General features: G+C 40.0%; 1 protein-coding gene across 2 annotated transcripts in view; it reads left to right on the forward strand.

The window, feature by feature from the left end:
- Positions 1-19,919, forward strand: part of FOCAD (focadhesin) — a 303,850-nt gene that overhangs the window by 171,535 nt on the left and 112,396 nt on the right. For both annotated transcript variants that reach the window (XM_080819443.1, XM_080819444.1), the window contains exon 16: positions 17,170-17,304. In XM_080819443.1, the coding sequence (XP_080675569.1) occupies positions 17,170-17,304 (135 nt within the window). The remainder of the gene's footprint in view (positions 1-17,169; positions 17,305-19,919) is intronic.

Here is a 19,919-nt window from a genome sequence, read left to right on the forward strand (position 1 = left end):
GTAGTTAAATGATTGTCTTCTGTTTCTCTTTTATGAAATTTCCTTATCCCTTAGGTTTGTATCTTTCTCTCTTTGCCCCAAAGCATCCCTTTCTATTTGAGCATTATAACCAACTGTAAATATTTGCTTCCCATGTTTGTGCTCCTGTGAGCTACTTTGGGGAGGTAATAAGCTCTTTTTATTTGTCTGTAGTCCTAGTTCTTCACAGAGGGGTTGGCCTATTAGGAGATTTGAATGCCAGCTTGTTTATGAGACATTCTGAATTGTCCAGGAAGGTTATGATTTCACATTCTATTCCATGCTGTTGATGAATTTTTATTTTTTAGACTATGTGTATTGAGTTTCTAAAGTATTTTTTTTATTGCACGGCATGTTTGTTGCTCAAAAACCAGAAAATACAGATATGCAAAACGTGAAGCAAGGAAGTGCCTGCGTCAGTATCCAGGGATACATCTAATATAAACAACTTGCCATATGTAATTTTGTACCTCTTTATATATAGATGTGGCTGTCTATCTAGAGATATTCTAAAAAATGAGAGTGTATTGAGCATACTATTTAGTATAACCTGATTTTTTTCCTTAATATATTGTGAATATCTCTTTCTGGCAATATGTATACACATATTTTAGTGGGTACATAGTACCTTATTGTATGCTGCGTGTATCATACTTTTACCCATCTTTTGTTGATGGGTATTTTGTTTGTTTCTGATTTTCTACTCCCATATTCAGAGCTGTGATGAGCTCCATCCTTGGAGCTAAACTTTAACATGCATCTCTAATTATTTCCTTAGAATAAATTTTTAGAAATGAAATTGCTAGCCCAATGGTATTTATTACCATCCATAAAGATTTCTCCCTTTTATTTTATTTTATATATATTTTTTTTATTTGTTTTAAGATTTTATTTAATTTATTTGGAAGAGAGAGACACAGTGAGAGAGGGAACACAAGCAGAGGGAGTGCGAGAGGGAGAAGCAGGCCCCTCGCTGAGTAGGGAGCCTGATACAGGGCTCCATCCCAGGACCATGGGATCATGACCTGAGCCGAAGGCAGACACCTAACAACTGAGCCACCTGGGTACCCCTTTGTTTTTGTTTTTGATTTCTCTCTTTTAAACTCCTACCTGCATTATATGGGAATGTTGCTTTACCTATGCTTTTTTTCTGCATAGGATATGATTGCTTCACATATGTCTTTTTTATTTACTTTGGAAAACATGGATGATCATTGTAACTTAAGTCTTTATTCTTTTATTTCCCTACTAAATGTGAGCCTTTTGCAGCTGCTAACAGAAGTAGGCATTACTGATGATTTGGTGACAGCTGAGACTAAAGTATATGATACACTCTAATAAATGAGAGAACACAAGGAAATCTCAAACATTATTATTGCTGCAATAAACATTCTACATTGACACTTACTTTCTTGTAGTGTAGGGTGGGGGGGAGTTGTGGGAAGGAATAGTCTGAAGGCCTCCAACCCTTCTCTACCCCAGTGCCGAACTACTGGGTTGTCGGCTGGGCCTTCAGGCTAGGGTGTGGCTGTTCGTGATGGTGTTGGGTGCTCTTGCCTTAGCCTCATGTGCCCTGTCTAGATATCTGTGGTTACACTAGGTTTCTGAGAATCGAAACTCAGAAGTCATGGCAGAGAAATGCATACTCACCCCTGTGTGGGAGGTTCTGCCCCATCTTACCTTCTTCCCCTTGGCTGGAAGTTAGGCTGCAGAGAGTCAAAGGATACTTCCACATTTCCTTTACCTCCGTCCCATCACATGTAAAAGTAAAACCAACCTAGGTGGAAACAGTCAACTTCCTGGTGTTCCTCTTTTCCTTCCGTGGGACCATGTTAGCTTCAGAGCAGCCAAAAGCACACTACAGAAGAGTGAGGATAAAAGAGCGTGAAGGAGAGAGGAGAGCTTTTAAAATCTCTTTACTTCTTCTGTTCTGCGTGGGAGCCTTCTCCAGGCAATAGGATGGGGGTTTCATGGTGAACACAGCCCGCTCAGTTGGATGAAACAGATACCAAACGAACACCCTATGCTTCCATAGTCCTCAGACCCAGAAAAGGTGTTGATTCAAGTAAGGAGTAGAGTGATGAGGAACTGAAGTGGAATTCTGATGAAGCACACTCAGCCCAGTGCTTGAAAATGGATGGTGATCTCATGTCTGGTCCATCTTTGGAAAACTACCCAAGGTAAAGAATGAAAACAGGGATATAATATCTTTTTTTAAGATTTTATTTTTAAGCCATCTCTACACCCAACACGGAGCTCGAACTCACAACCCTGAAATCAAGAGTTGCATGCTTCACCAACTGAGCCAACCAGGTGCCCCCAGAATATAGTCTTAATACTTATACCAAAAGTAAACATTGGCTGAGCGTTTACCCCTTGCCCAGTACTCTCGTAAATCGTTTTATAAAAATCATCATAGTAACCTTGTGAGGTTGGTATTAGTGCTGTGATGGCTGAATTTTAGGTGTTAATTTGACTGATGTATGGGATGCCCAGATAACTGGTAAAACGTTATTTTGGGATATGTCTGCTAGGGTGTTTCTGGTAAAGATTAGCATTTGAATCAGTAGGCTGACAAAAGGCATCCTCCCTCACTAAAATGAGAGCGGCAGCATCCAATCCATGGAGGGAGTGGAATAAAAAGGCAAAGAAAGGGCAAATTCTCTTCTTAAGCTGGGACAGCCATCTTTTCCTATCCTTGGATATCAGGGCTCCTGCTTCTTGGGCCTTTGGACTCTCAAACACCACTGGCTCTTTGGTTCTCAGACGTATGGCTCTGGGACTGAATTATACCCTCAGCTTTCCTGATTCGTCAGGTTGCTGACAGCAGATTGTAGTAAAGCCCCCTCTCTCCGTCTCTCTGTCTCTCTCTGTCTGTCAATCCACCCATCATCATCATCTATCTGTCTGTCTGTCTGTAATCTATGGGTTCTGTTTCTCTGGAGGATCCTGACCAACACAAACACTGTCCTTCATTTGGCAGCTGAGGAAACTGAAGTTAATACAGCTAATTACTGGCAGGGACAAGGTTTGAACCTAGAGTTGGCGGATACCAAAATATTTGTTCCTGTGGTACAAGTAGTAGGACCACACTAAATCTAAGCTTTTTTTTTTTGGTAAAAAGTTCTCAGATTAAATTCACACACAGTACAGTTTACCCATGTAAAGTTCATAATTTGATGCTTTTTAGTATATTCAGAGATGTGTGCAGCCATCAACTACAGTCAAACTTAGAACATTTTCATCAACCCAAATAGAGACTTTGTACCCTTTAGCTGTCACCCCACATTAACCCCACTCCCCTCCCCTGCCTTCCAGGTCCTATACAACTGATAATCTACTTTCTGTCTCTATAAATTTGCCTGTTTTCATATAAGACATATAAATGGAGTCCTACAGTATCTGGTATTTTGGGATTGGCTTCTTTCACACAGCGTAATGTTGTCAAGGTTCATCCGTGTTGTGGCATGTTAAATCTAAACTCTTACGGTGCCACTGGCTACTTTTCCTTTGAGAGCCTTCGAGAAGCTCTTCAGTCCACCTCAGAATTGTTCCAGCTTTGTGCAGTGTTATTTTCCTGGCATGTGTTTATGGGTTGTACAGTTATCACCAGCCATATATTTATTTGATGTGGCTGTAATAGCTGTTAATTCCTGGCTTAGGCTTTGTGCAAGGAGGCACAGTCTTCCTGCCTGGCAATGAGGGTGTTTAAGGAAACCTTTGGAATTATATTAGGCTTCCCAGGTGTGGTGGAAGATGTTTGGCTCCATTTTGTAGAGTAAGAATGGCTATAGTAAACTTTCAGATTTCCCTATAAAATATTAATTTAGGTGGGTGGAAGGAAGAAACATAAATCTCTCTTTTTACCAAAGAGTGATCACTTTGCCAAATGTCATTTTAAAAATACACTAATTTTAGGTGTCATATGAAAATAAATCTTTTTTTAATCTTTATGTAAGCTATAGGGAAGTGGGGGAATCAAATTAATTTTAACTGTGGAGAAATGATTGAGACTCAAATGAATAAAATGGATATATATTTCCTTTAAAATATGACTCAAGTATTATATGTATGTAGTAGGAAAGTCATAAGCTATAACCGAGGAAAAGATTAAAAATCACCTTCAAACCACAGGTATAGAGCAAAAAAAAGACCATTTGATGTTAGAGGGCTGTGTTACATATTTTTTTGTAATCTGTTGTCTCAGCTAGCAGTTTACCATGAGCACCAGGTTGCGTCGGCGGTCTACTTCTGACATCGAGTTGAGTGAGCACATGAGTCTATTTCCTGTTGTGGGATAATTAAATTATTTATTGATTCGTTTTGATTTTTTTCATATCATAAACCATACCGTAATCAGTGTTTTTTTGTGTCTTAATCTTTATTATTTAGCAGGTGTACTCTGATACAATGGATAATTAGGTTTGAGAAGAATTGGGGGGTTAGCATTGCATTTCTATATTCTTAAATATTTTTAAAAAGATTTTTATTTATTTATTTGAGAGTGAGCATGAGCCGGGGGCTGGGGGGAGAAGCAGAGGGTAAGGGAGAAACAGACTCCCTGCTGAGCAGGGAGCCCACGTGGGGTTTGATCCCAGGACCCCCAGATCATGACCTGAGCCGAAGGCAGACGCTTAACCGACTGAGCCACCCAGGTGCCCCTGTATTCTTAATTTTTTATAATAAACAGGAGATGCAGACAGAAAGTGGTTTAATTTCCCATTTGGATAGAAAACTTTAAAAAGACGTTATTTGAGACAAACCATAAAAGACTCAATCTCAAGAAACAGACTGAGGGTTGGGGGGGGGAGGGGGACGGGAGAGGGTGGTGGGGAAATGGACATTGGGGAGGGTATGGGCTATGATGAGTGCTGTGAAATGTGTAAACCAGATGATTCACAGACCTGTACCCCTGGGGATAAAAATACATTATATGTTTATTAAAATAAAAAATTAAAAAAAAAAAATAAAAAGACGTTATTTTTGGCAAAGCCGAAGGACTCGTCCCATACTTCCTTACCTTCTCTTGAGTGTAAAATACTACAGAAAGCTTTTTTTTTTTTAAACAAACCTCTGGGAGTGCCTGGGTGGCTCAGTGGGTTAAAGCCTCTGCCTTCAGCTCAGGTCATGATCCCAGGGTCCTGGGATCGAGCCCCGCATCGGAGACTCTGCTCGGTAGGGAGCCTGCTTCCTCCTCTATCTCTCTCTGCCTACTTGTGATCTCTGCCTGTCAAATAAATAAATAAATAAAATCTTAAAAAAAACAATAATCAAACCTCTCCCTGCTCACTTGGGCTCCATGGCCGTATCTATCTTTTCTCAATTCTCCTGTTTCTGTTGACATTTCTGTGGTGTCTAAATGGGGTGTTTCTCAATCGGATGGGGGCCCGCAGATGTGCAGTGATGATCTGGTGGAAGCCAGTGGCACAGCAGGTGAAAGAAGTCACCTGAAGCAGAACAGAGGAGCTGGAAGTTGAAAAGTTGAGCACACCGCAGGGGAGCTGCGGGAAGCCAGCAGAGGAGAGGCTCTCTGCAATGAGGCAGTGGGCAGGGGCTGTTTTTAAAGAGGAAGCATGAGTGGGGCGCCTCGGTGGCTTAGTTGGTTAAGCGTCTGCCGTCAGCTCAGGTCATGATCTCGGGTCCTGGAACTGAGCCCCCGGTGGGCTCCCTGCTCAGGGCGTCTGCTTTTTTCTCTGCCTCTGCCCCATCCCTAGCTCATGCTTTCTTTCTCTCTACCTCTCTCTCTCAAATAAATAAAATCTTAAAATGAAAAAGAGGGAAAATGACGAGGTTTGGTGACATTTGGAATTTTCCCTTTTGTAGCCCATTGGTCAGTTGGGGCCCGTGGCTTTTTTTGAGGTGGGTCCTCCAGTGGACCCAGCTGTATTCAGCCTGAGGATCACTGTGGCCCTTTCTACATTCCATCACTCAAGCCTATTTGCCTACAAGCAGCCTCTGCACTTTGTTGAGGTGCGCTGTGTTTCTGTATTGACTTAATATTCTTTCCTGTGGCAGGTGGACTCTTAGGAAAATTGATCATCCATGTGCTCTCTCCCCCAGCAATATGTAGCTTCTTTTCTCGAAAAGTTCCTTTACCATCGCTGGAGTCCTGATGTTTTCCTGGATTTTCTGGTGTAATTATTCAATTGCAAAGTAGACTGCTGAGAATAATTTAAGAAGACATTAATAGCTCATTTAGACTTGTGGAGTTCTCACGTATAATTTCAATTTTCGAGCTCCTTGGTGTTTGGGGAGGAGTGGTTTCCATTTCCTCTCTCTCTCTGGAGACTTGGGTCCGGGGAGTAACATCTACAGTTTGCGATGAAGAATTCATTAAAGCTGCAGTGTGCAGACGGGCACACATGGAACTGGACAACATCTTAAGGGAGAGGCCAACGTGGTTAGTTGTAAGTGAGGACATTGCCAGATCTTCACCTTCAGTATACACTCCTCCCTAGCGTTTCTCTGCCCGAGATCATGCCATGTCTCCTTTTCCAACTCTCCAGAATGGCCCCCACTCTGCGGTACAAATGGATGGCGTATTTCTACTTACTGTAAATATTTCTTCAGTCATTTTCTGAGGTGTAAAACCTCAAGGGCATGAAACAAAGGGGCGGTTCCAAATACTGATTTTAAGGAAGCATTTCTTAATTAAGTCACCATTTCTCTCTTCCACACGAGTCGTGCCATTTCTGATGTTTGGGTGGTTTTTTGGTTTTCTTTCTTACCTCTCACATGTACCGATTATCCCTATTTGCGGTACATAAATGTTCTAATCAATGGCTGCTCCCATGACACAGCGGCAGAGCGGGGTGGTTAATGACAGGTTGTGTGGCCCTCACAGCCCAAAACATTCCCTCTCTGGTGCTTGGCAGAAAGCTCTCCAGCCATGTTCTAGCTGATGGTGGGCCAAGTCATACCACTCATTTGTTCAACACGTTTTTTCCTTTCTTTCTCTCTCTCTCTCTCTTTTTTTTTTTTGTAAGGGGAGTGCCTTTATATGCCAAGCAATGTGCTAGCTACTGCATTTTTGGGAAGGAAAAATAGTTTATACTTGTTAAAACCTTGTGAAGGGGAACCTTTTTGTTGTAATTCAGGGTTTTTTTTGCACGAAAGAACAAATAATTCCTAAAGAAAAGCTGCCAAAATGCGTGCGTGCGCTCTCTCTCTCTCGCACTTGTAGATCACAGGTTTTGTCTTTAGTTTTCATTAAACAGGAGCTTGTTCGTTTCTTTTGTTAACAGAAAGTTGTAAATGCATCTTTTTGAGTCATTCAGGCAAGTAAGACTGATCTGCACCATTGCTATCCACGAGGAATTCATCAGTTGGGTTATTCTCAAATCTGTGGATACACAGAGGGGGTGGAGGGGGATAGAAGAATCATTTATGTGAATGTGGAATCAGGTTACATTTCAGTAATGGCAACGTTGGTTATTCAGAAATGTTTTCACGGAACTCCATCATTGTAAAGGGGACTAAACTCAGGAGGCATTTCTAAAAGCTTCATCTGTGCCGCTTAGAATTGTTCTGTAAAGTGTTTTTAGAGCCTCTATAGTGACTGCTTAATTCATCAATTATTTTTGATGCCTAGCATGTTGATTTTCCAGTATGTAATGGCACTAAACTGTTTCTCAAGCTCTTTCTACATGCACTCATAGTAGTCCCTTTCACCCTTTTTAACATTTATATGGGGAGGGGGTTATTTTACTTTTGTTGCTGGTAGATACTGAGTTTGCTTCGCTTTCAGTTCTGTATCTGCTGAGCAACTTTTTAGCAATTTTTTAAGCTATTTTGATTGAATTTCTATTATTTTGCTTTACTACCTTGAAATCAAACCTCTGTTTCTCTGAACAGTGGAAGGACTGACCTTTAAAAAAAAAAATTCCCTCTGGTTATTGAGGGGTGGGGGGAGTAAAGCGCTAATCATTTTGTTATCAAAGGATATTTCTGACACATTCTTACTGTGAGTTTGCTAGTTCAGGCCAGAAGAATGTCCAACATGAAGTAGATAATTAATCCGGACAGAATGTAGCAAAACTGAAAAGTGAGCATCCCTTCAGGGAGCTCTTTGTGTCATTCTTTCTGTTCCTGCCAAGAAATCAATGGAGTTTGCATCGGAAGATATTGTTCCCTATGGGGAGGTAGCTGGGGAGGCTGCAACTTCTCACAAAGGGGAATAAAAAAGAAACTTAAATCCCTGGCCACTGAGTAGCGAGTCCCTAGGGAGGCTTGATAATCTAGATTGGTCTGTTTAATAAGTGCCTCTCTGTTGTTGCTTGTGTCTGTTGTAGAAGCCCCTTCTATTCAGATACTGGAATTCCCAGTCCACAGTACAAACTGCCAGTTTTCCAGAAATACAGACTAATTTGAAAGGTCTCTTTGGAGATGGCATGGAGGATGAGATTGCTACTATGAGGGGAGCCTTACCACATCAAGTACAAATATTTCTGATTTACCGAGCCACAGTTGGGAATTTAGATACAGGTTTCTACGTTATTTGCCACGAACAGGACAGAAATTGAGCAACCGTAATAGAAAGTCATCGGGATGGCTGTCCTCTCAATTTTAAAGGACTCTTAAAAAGGCAACTCAGTATTTATTTCTGTTACTTTTCTCTGACACTGCCTTGATCCTAGTCTCAGACATGAAAGGACTGTAAAGTTACTTCAATAAACCTGTGCTAGTCATTTTTTTTATACTTATAACCTTTAACCCCATATTATTAGGGAAAGAAAGAGTATTATTTTTCTCATTGTTTCTGCCCCATTGATTGTGTCTGCTGAAACTCCCTCTTACCCCCCATTCCTGTATTTTGGTAACAGAAGCATCCTGTTTTTATGAATTGTGTGTACTGAATTAGCTTAAGAGGACTTCACTGTACGATGATGCCTTGAGTCCTTTAATTGTGAAGGCAGTTTCTTTTACCTTCATTATGAAAAGGGCAAATAAGGCAGTTTTCATTGCCTAAAGATTTTTTTTTTTTTTAAATAAACCTTTCCCTCTGTTGGAGTAAAGCATCAGGACAAAAGGAGTAGGCTGTTCCCAGGAATTTCTAGAAATAGCTTTTGGAAGTAAAATTAGAAGATAGCTCCCTGTTCTGCTGTGAAGGAACAAAGTCATTCTTATGGCACAAGAATTAGAAGCAAAGGCTTTGATTATTTGGGGATTCGTGATTTTTCCCCATTGGTTATAACAGCAATAACCATTTTTACAGTGTATGAAGCACATTTGCATACAATCATCTCAACATTGCCTTTACTGTTAACCTTGTGCTATATAGAGCGGGTGTTGCTACTATTATTTCCGTTTTGCAGCTGGGGAAACAGATTGAAGGAGATTAATGACTTTGCCCGATTTACTCAGCTACCAAATGGGAGAGCCTGGGGTTTTTGACTCCAATCATGTGCTCTTTTGAGTGTACGCTGCCCATGGTCATCTTAATCTGGGCCATTTAGTGTTGCTAAGATTGTAGGGGAACGGGGACAGGACGAAAGTATCCTTCTCCCTGAGAATCGCAAACGGCAATAAAATACACATAATGTAAGCACTTAGAATGGGATGTATTCTCCAAAACTCATAGACAAACTGAGCAACATGTTCTGGTAATTTGTACATAAATATTCATATGCTATAATGTGCTTAATACCTGGGTGTTCCATCTATTTAATTTAATTCCTATATTCTTGTTTCTTTTGCCCTTACTACTGAATAATGGATTCAGTCTTGTAGGCTGATAGTTTCCTCAGACCTTTAAGACGTTATTGCGTGGTCTCTGGCCTTGTTAATTTTGAAGTCTGTTACTATTCTAAATTGTTCCTTTGTAGACAGTCTCTCTTTTTTTTTTTTAATATTTAAAAAGATTTTATTTATTTATTTATTTGTCAGAGAGAGAGAGAGAGAGAGAGAGAGAGAATGCACAAGCAGCGGGAGTGGCAGACAGAGAGAGAAACAGGCCCTTCACTGAGCAAGGAGCCCAATGCGGGACTCAGTCCCAGGATCCTGGGATCATGACCTGAGCTGAAGGCAGATGCTTAACCACCTGAGCCACCCCGGTGTCCCAACAGTCTCTGTTTTTTGAAAGTCTCTTTTTTTCCCCACTGAGCTTTGAAGATTATCTCTTTGCCTTTGGTGCTAAACAGCAATCTTATAACGTATATAGATGTAACCTTATTTTTCTCTTGCTGACAACTTAGAACATTAAGGTCTTTCATTGACTTTGGAAATTCTTAGTCACTATTTCCTTAGGTAGTTCTTTTTTTTTCTGTTCCTTTTTTTTAACGTTTTATTTTGAAATAACTTTAAACCAATAGGAATGTTTCAAAAAATAGTAGAGTGTCATTACACAGAATGGCATATTATTTAGCAACAAAAAAGCCTACTGATATATATTATGCTATAATGAACCTTAAAAGCAATATGCTTATTGAAAGAGGCCAGTAACAGAAGACCATATATTGTATCATTTCCTTTATAGAAAAGGCCTACAAAAAAAGCAAAATTATAGAGACATAAAGTAGATTTATGGTTGTCTTGGATTGGGTAGCCTGGGGAAAATGAGTGATGATCAAATTGATTGTGATGATGGTCATGCAACTTTGTATCATTGAAAACCATTGAATTATGTACTTTAGGTGAATTGTATGTGAATTATATCTCCAAAAAGCTATTGTAAAAAAAAAAAAAAAAAAGGAAAGAAAGAAAAAGAAAAGTAGTATAGAGAGTTCTCATGTGTTTTTCACTCTGCTTTCCCTAATGTAACATTTAACTTTCATTACTATAGCACAGCCATCAAATCTAAGAATTAATGTCAGTAAAATGCTATGAGCTAAATTATGGATTTTACTGGGGCTTTATAGTTTTTCCCTCTAAAGTCCATTTTCCGTTCCAGGATCCAATCCAGGGTCTCATGTTGCACTGAGTTGTCCTGTTACCTAGCTCTTCCCATCTGTGCCACTGCCTCAGTCTCCTCTCTTTTCCCGATGCTGACCCTTTCGAAGAGTCCTGGTTAGGTATTTGGTAAAGTGTCCTTCAATTTGGTGTATATGGTTTTTCCTCATGATTATGTTGAGCTTAGCTTAGGTGTTTTTTGACAAGACTACTCCAGAAGTAGTATTTCTCAGTGTATCACATCAGGAGTACATGGTGTTGATATGTTTTATTACTGGTGCTATTAACCTTCATCACTTGGTTAATGGGTTTTTCCACATCCCATTACTGTGCTTTCTTCTGTAATTATAATTAATCCAATTCTTAGAGGAGTTACCTTGAGACTATCTAGTTGTCCTGTTCGTCCTCATACTTTTGCCCACTAATTTTAACATCCACCAACAGATCTTACCTATGACAATTATTCCTGTGGTGTTTGTCTAATGGTGGTTTTTTTTTTTCTTTCATTGCTTCTACATTTATCAATAGGATTTTTTCTGTAAGAAAGAGCTGTTCCTTCTTTCTTATTTGCTTATTTATTTATCTCTTTTTGCTTCTGAGGACTTAGGGGTTTTTATTTGTTCATTGGGAACACTTTGAGACTGGCTCCTTTGTCCTTTCAGCAAGTCCACATCCTTTAATGAACACTTCCTTACTTCTGGCACCATAAGATGCTCCAGACCTCAGTTACATTTTTCTTAGTCCAGTCCTGGAATCAACCACTTCTCCAAGGGCCATTCTCAAATGAATCTCCTTTAGGAACTCTTGATAAACATAAGAAAGACCACCTTTTTTGATACTACCTGACTTTGAATTTCTTTTTATATGGTAACTCTAATCTCTCTGGTCTGTGGTTAGGATAACTTCCTATCTGTTGGGTTAATAATTTCAGTGATTTTTTTTTTTATTGTGTCATGTTAGTCACCATAAAATACAGCATTAGTTTTTGTTGCAGTGTTCCAAGATTTTAAAAAAAGAAAAGTCAGGTCACAGATTGAGAGAAAATATTCAAAATAGATATATCTGACAAAAGACTTGTATCTGAATAAATATTTCTTTAAAAAAATAATAATTTCAGTGATTATATTCTTCATTTTTGGAGATCTTATTTGTTTTTTTCCCAGATTCGGTTCTTCTTTTCCATCATGCCATATTCTTTTATTGGTAATTAAATTCCTTGTCTGAAATCTTTAATTCTGTTTTTTTAAATTTTTAAATTTTTAAATTAACATATAATGTATTATTAGCCCCAGGGGTACAGGTATGTGAATTGTCAGGCTTACACATTTCACAGCACTCATCATAGCACATACCCTCCCCAGTGTCCATAACCCAACCACCCTCTCCCTACTGAAATCTTTAAATCTTACACGTACTTTTGTATTGCTGCTCTGTTATCTAAAGGTCTGAGATGTTTAGTCCTGATGTTTCTTGTTTTTGTTGATTCTTTCATGTTGGACTGTATCATAGTTTTTGAAAATTTTTTTAACATGAGCTCCTTTTTAGAAGAGCTTATTTTATTTCATTTTTCTCTGCAAACCATTTGAGTTACGTGTTATAGGAATATCCTTTGAGAGTGATCCATATGCCCCCTAGGTCACTGCTGTTTTATTATTTTAGTGTCTCAACCCAGTGGTTTTTAGTCCAGCCATTACACTAAGGATTCAGTACTTTCGAGGGTGCTGTTTTTTGTGTTTGTGTCGGTTGTTTTTTTTTTTTAATTTTTTTAAAAAGATTTTTATTTATTTATTTGACAGACAGATCACATGTAGGCAGAGGAGATAGGCAGAGAGAGAGGAGGAAGCAGGCTCCCTGCCGAGCAGAGAACCCGATGTGGGGCTCGATCCCAGGACCCTGGGACCATGACCCGAGCCGAAGGCAGAGGCCTTAACCCACTGAGCCACCCAGGTGCCCTGTGTGGGTTTTTTGTTGTTGTTGTTTTATTTTTATTTTATTTATTTATTTATTTTAAATATTTTTATTTATTTATTTGACAGAGAGAGATCACAAGAAGGCAGAGAGGCAGGCAGAGAGAGCGGAGGAAGCAGGTTCCCTGCCGAGCAGAGAGCCCGATGCGGGGCTCAATCCCAGGACCCCAGGATCATGACCTGAGCTGAAGGCGGAGACTTTAACACACTGAGCCACCCAGGCACCCCTGTTGTTGTTGTTTTAAAGATTTTATTTATTTTATTTCAGAGAGAGAAGGAGAGAGAGCACACACAAGTGGGGGAAGCAGAGGGAGAGGGAGAGAGAGTCTTAAGCAGACTGAGCACAGAGCCCTTTGGGGGGCTTGATCTCATGACCCTGAGATCATGACCCTGAGATCACTACCTGAGCTGAAACCAAGAGTTGGACATTTAACCAACTGCGCCACCCGGGCACCCCAAGGGTGCTGGTTTTATGTAGGGTCTCAGTTGCAACTCCCTGCCTTCTATAGGGCTACAGGTGGTATCTCGTCTTTCCCTGTGGACATTGAAACACAAGCTATTAGGTTATGGAAACTGATAACTTTCTTACAGTTGCTCAGTGTGGTTATTTGCCTCTTTGTTTCTGGCACAGGTAATTACCACCACCACCCTCTTCCCATGCTCCCACCCCTACCTTTTTTCCTTTTCAGCTCAGCTTTATAGAACAGAATTTCCTTCTTTATCAGTCACTTCAGCTCTGGTCCATCACATTCCTAGAGCCAGATGTCAACTTGTTTTTCTGAAAACAGACAAGTGATTGGGTAATGAAGAGTAGAGGCAGAACGAGCCAGTAAAGGTCAGGACCGTGAGCCTGACTAATCTGATATCATTCAGTAGATTGTAGGGGTCACAAGGGTAGTGAATCAGATCCCTAGGGTTCCAGGAGGTGGATATAGCAAGATGGTAATAGCTTGAACTCAAGGAGCCCGCAGGGCCAGGAGATCTCTGCAGTGTAGTGTCAAGAATAGCCCAGGATTGGGAAGGTCAGGGAAAGCAGCCAGCCTTCTTTACTAGAGGCTTCCCTGCTTCTGATGATGGGGACAAGCCTGGGTTTGCAGGTATTCCCTGCACGTGTACCTTGCTTCCGTGTAAGGCCACACTTCCTGGCTGCGGTTCTGAAATACCGTCTCCTAGTCCATATGTACAGTACCATTTCAGGCCTTTGCTTTCAAACTTTCTAGAAAGAAGACTTTTTACAAGAAGTTCTGTGAACCCTTGAATAAACTTGAAGGCTGTAGCCTTCCTGCCCACCCACCCCTACCGAAAGGGCAAGGCAAGGCCTTTTTTGTACTTCTGTCATTGATGGCCAGACATCCTCTTTGTTGATCTGCAGAGTACATCAGAGCATCTGTGAGGCCATACCTCCTCATGGTATTTTGATTTCTAGAAATACTCGAACAACAAAGCTATTGTTGACCAAACTCACATCTGAGTTGTAGTACTTTTCTTTTTTTTTGGTGCCGAAACCTGGGAAGTACTTTTCTTTTCCTGCAGGGTATTACTCTCTGAATGTCTTTATACCAACTCACATTAGACATATATCAAATGGAACTCATCCCTAGTTCCGTCTCCTACAAATGTGCTTCTTTGTCCAGTTTTCCTTTTTTTTTTTTTTTAAGATTTTATTTATTTATTTGACACAGAGAGAGCATAAGCAGGGGGAGCAGCAGAGGGAGAAGCAGACTCCCTGCTAAACAGAGAGCCCGATGTGGGTCGCGATCCCAGAACCCTGAGGTCAATACCTGAGCCAAAGGCAGACACTTAACTAACTCAGCCACCCAGGTGCCCCTCCCTCCTTTTTTAAATGTTACTTTTTATTCACCTAGGCATTAGTTGCATAACCTTTCTCTTCCCAGTTCATTCTCCAGGTTCTTTTAATTCTTTCATTCTCCATCTCAGATTTAGCATTTCTCAGGTTCTGTATGAAGAGCAGTTGATACGTACTGATGATCTGTTATATACTTATTACCATGCTAGGTGAGTGGGGAGGGAGAACTATAAGACATCATCATTATCTTCAAAGAACTTAATATCTACTTGAGGAGACAACTTATGTTCAAGAAAATGGTGAATAGTACTAGACAGTATATAATTAAATGCTAAATTGGGTGGTGCAGAGCTTTAAGTGTTAGACAGCTGAGGAAAGAAAGGGATAAAAAGAGGGCTTGAACTGTAAGAGAAAGCTTAATTGTGGAATTGGGGTTTGAACTGGGTCTTGAAACCCCCTCAGCTGGATTCGGATGGGCATTTAAAGTGAAGAGAAAGCACAATTAACACACTGAGCACGAGAATTGGGGAAGATGTTGGAGGCTCTGTATGTGTTGGGGACCACTGAGAAGTAGGAGTTAGCAGGGTTGGGCGGCTTCTTTGACTTTGGCTCTCAGACCACCAGAAGATTATTTCAAAAGTGGCATTTTAATTTTGATGTTCCCCCACTCAGAAACTGCTAGAAGCTTCCTTTTCTTTTTTGATTCTGATTCAAACTTGTTTTAGGATCCTAGGTCCTCTCTGATCTGTCAGCCTTCCCTCACTGGTACTTTGCATACCAGTTTTGTACCTACAACACACTTTCTTCGTGTTTCGATGTACACTTTCCACTCGTTCAGGAAGTGTCTGCTGGATTTGTCTATTCCTTCTTCCAGTCCCATCTTGAGGCTTCCTGGCTCTCGATATCCTCTATGATGACCCCCACCCCCAGACAGCGCTTTATAACCTACTTCCTCCTGAAACTCTTGTCTGTTGACAACAGTTTTAAATCTAATCATCTCTTTTGTTTCCTGATGATTTAGAATTATGTACATACTCTTCAGTAGGTGCTAAATTCTTTGAGATGTTAGATTATGTTTTATATTCCATTGTTCTTCTTAGTACTTTATGTTACCCTGGGCAGATACTCCATGTTGAATTGAGAGTTTTGAAAGAATTAGTTTATCTTTTGATGGCAAATACTGATTATTTGGAATATTAAGGCTGCTTTGTATAAATGTGGCTACTGACATGACTGTCACACAGTATTCTCCCTAGTAAATGTGAATTCACCCCAAATTTGCAGGGGTTCCCAAGCCGAAGAACATTTTTCTGCTGTTTCACAAAAGGAGAAAATAAGAGCAAAAGCATCAAATCCACGTGTTCTGAGCTACTCCTTCTGTGGTCTCCTCTTTAAGGGTCTTAATCTGTGTCCTTAGGTATATATTATTCATTTATCTTTGACATCTTTTCACTTACTACCTTATGTAGTTTTTCCTAAATAATTTATGTTTGTAGATAGAGATAAATTGTGTGTGTGAATTGACGCTTAAGAGAAGAGGTGGGAGTATTTTAGAAAGATTGAGCCTTGTTAAACTCTATCTAATTGATCTATGTTGGCACTCCTCTTGCTTAGAGTTTAAAGTTTTAATAAAATATCTCTAAGTGAAGAAATCGTGTGTTGTAGTTGCAGTTGAACCTGAGAAGACACTTGAATCTCCAGAAAACCAAATAGTGAAATGAACTAAGAACACTTGATTTAGAAAATTGGGTCAAATTAAAAATAACAGGGGCGCCTGGGTGGCTCAGTGGGTTAAAGCCTCTGCCTTCAGCTTGGGTCATGATCCCAGGGTTCTGGGATCGAGCCCCATATCGGGCTCTCTGCTTAGCAGGGAGCCTGCTTCTTCCTCTCTCTCTGCCTGCCTCTCCACCTACTTGTGATCTCTGCCTGTCAAATAAATAAATAAAATCTTTAAAAAAAATAATAAAGCTATTCTCCTGCCTCCTTTAAATGTTTGTAAGATGATTTGAGCATGTTCAATTTATATATTGAACATCTCAATTTTCTGAGTGCTGATGCAGTTTCAGCAGGGCTGAAAAACAACAAAAGCTGCAGGTACCTGCCTTTAGAAACGCTCTAACATTATCTTACCCTTCTTTGTTTTGAATAGTTCTTCAGCAGCACACGTAGCTAACCCCACCCGCGGACGTGTGTGCCGGCATGAGTGCCCGCGTCTGGTATGCATGCCGGCGTCTGCCTGGGAGAGTTTTACTTCCTTGGTTAGCAAAGTAGTAAAGAAATGGTCCTAAGAGTCAGGCTGGATCATCTTCAACCACAGTTTATGTTGGTTTAAATCGTTTCTTTTGAGGAGTGATACCTTATCAAGTCTTAACTCCTGGCAATGTTCTTGTTCTTTCCTGGTTTCCTTATAATGAGAGATAGTACTCTGTGCTAATGGCCTCCTATCATTTGGGGTTTTGTGAGGCATTGACTCTTTCCTTTGCTTCACAGGTCGTTTGCATTCGCTCCACTTGGAACGCGCTCTCCCCGAAGCTCAGCTGTGACACGAGACCTCTCATTCTAAAGACCCTCAGTGAACTGTTTTCTCTCGTTCCTTCCTTAACCGTCAACACGGCTGAATATGAGGTACGAGTTTGGAGGCCAATACGTTTTCTCTCTTCACACTGGAAAGACATGGGCTTCATAATAACTTCGGGAGAAAGATGTTCATAGTCTTTGTTTGCCAAAAATCCTTTAACACTTTTTGTTCCTTAGAACGTGATATCTTTATGGACTGCTGGAATAGGAGTCCTTATCAATTCTGTGTCTCCTCTAGGGTTTATTTACATAAAGGAGACCATATTTTTATTATGAGAAGAGAGCCAAGATGTTAAAAAAAGTCAGGATGTAATAAATGAAATAAAATAAAAAGTCAGTGTGTTAAAAATAGGGTTTCTAAAGTAATGGAATTCCTGAGGCCAAAAGTTTAAACACATTTTATTAGTGCTTTTAGTTCTAAAGAAACAAAAAGTCACAAAGACTTTGATAAGGCAGGGCAGAATCTCCCATAGTATAGACATACTGTCATCGTTTTGCTTCTAGGTTTCCCATGAAGATTTGATTTTTACACGTTAGTTCACATTTCCTATATACATCTGTATGATGAGGATGATTGTAAAATCAGACTGCCTTAGGAGAGGAAAATAACTTTATGAGCTGCTTGGTTTTGTCATTGCAGTGAACTCAAAGCCTGGGTGGAAAATCCAGGTGTTCTGTTTAACATGTTCCATATTCTCTCTTCCCGAAATGAGCAAAATGAGAGGGTGGTTAATTCATTTATGTCTCCACTTCTGTAGCCACATTCCCACTCATGCTTCCCTTTTCTCTTTTTCCATTAAAGCCCAGCAATTGATTTTCACTTGAAATCTTCGTGAACTTTAAGTTTGATTTAGTGCTTCACAGACTTTGATAAACTACCTCCCCCAGAAGAATCCAATAATGGTCCCTTTCATGCTTTAGATTATGTGATAAGGCAGGATTATAAGGTAATACGTCTTCTAATCATTCTTAATGCTGCACAGCAAATAAAATAAAATTTGTCCTTCCTGAGGATACAGTCCCCGGGAGGGGGCCTGGCACATAACATACAGTCAGTAAGTAGTTACTCAGTGAATGATTGAACCAATAGAGGATGAGTTTATTCTCAGATTTGGGGTTTTGTTTTAGGGTATTAAAAAAAAATCAATATAAGAGTCCTAGAGTATATAGTTCACCAAAAGTCTTTTTTATGGAGACTATTAGGATACATACACTCACGTTGTCCGAAAGTGTCCTGGGCTACTGACAAAGAGCTAAGACTGAAAGCCAAAGGGAGGACATGTGTTTATCTACTTTCTGTTTTCAAGGACTGAACTCATATACCTTTGCATTGCTTATCCTATGAGTTGCTCAGATTTTATTACAGGTTAATTTATGAACTGGTTTTTGTGTTGCTTTCTAATGTCTGCTTACCAATGGCTGTAAAAATTTGTGTGTGTGTATATGTATGTGTAGGGGACACTTTTTTTTTTTTCTTCAAATTTACGTTCTTTTTCACCAGTGTCTTATTTTGGTTTCTCTTCATGTTTGTGTTAATACTAAGGTTCCTCGGTTGTTCATTCAGATAGATGGCTGTGGAGCCATTCTAGCCATCAGTTTCCTCCCAGTAAGGGAGAGCCCTTCAGTAACCATAGTCCACTTGGAAGCAGATGTCATGAAATGCGGTGACCTCTGTCCATCTGTCTTGCGCTGTCTGTCTGGCTCTGTCTCTTCCTATTCCTCTCTTTTCCCTCATCTCCTCCTCTCTCACCCCCAGTCCTTTCCTTTTTCCCTCCCTCTTCTCTCCCTCCATGTGTGTATTTAAACAAAGCGTTCTCTATTAACTGCTTAGAGTTTGGGTGTAATTTTCCCAAAAGATTTCTAAGGTCATTGTTTTCCCCAGTTACCTCAGTGTCTTGTGTTTGCCTAAAATGGAGTCCAGCCTCTCTACCTAACCAGTCAGGCCTTTTAGAATCTGGTCTCACTCTGCGGTTCTGCCTCCTTCACTCCAGGAAAACTAAATCGCTTGGAATGTGTTTTTTCTGCCTCCAAACTTTACCGTTTCTTTTCCTTTGTGCAGTTCTTCTCTCTGCCAGAATTGCTTTTTTTTTTTTAAATCCCTAGTTTTAAAATCTATTTTAGAGAATAAATAATTGGTTTAATTCATCCCTATTTTTGCAAACTTTTGCGCAATCATGGGTCTATTGCTATAGGCTTGACTTTTTTTTATATCTGTACTATCTTAAGAACATTTATTTCTGTTTTATAATACAGGTATATGTATATCTATGTTTTCCCCATTAAACTATAGGCTTGTGGCAAATAGATAGTATGTTTCAATTCATGTATTTTCTGAATGGCTTTGCTAAGTGTTTGTATATCCATTCATTGACTCAGAATATATTTCGTAAAACTGTCCTAGGCTTTAGAAGTACTAACACATAGTAGGGATAGAGGGCACATCCCTCAATATTATCAAAGCCATCTATGAAAAACCCACTGCAAATATCATTCTCAATGGAGAAAAACTGAAAGCTTTTCCGCTAAGGTCAGGAACATGGCAAGGATGTCTGTTATCACCACTGCTATTCAACATAGTACTAGAAGTCCTAGCCTCAGCAATCAGACAACAAAAAGAAATTAAAGGCATCCAAATCAGCAAAGAAGAAGTCAAACTATCACTC

Source organism: Martes martes (genome assembly GCF_963455335.1).
Source record: "Martes martes genome assembly, chromosome: 12".
NCBI lineage: Eukaryota > Metazoa > Chordata > Mammalia > Carnivora > Mustelidae > Martes > Martes martes.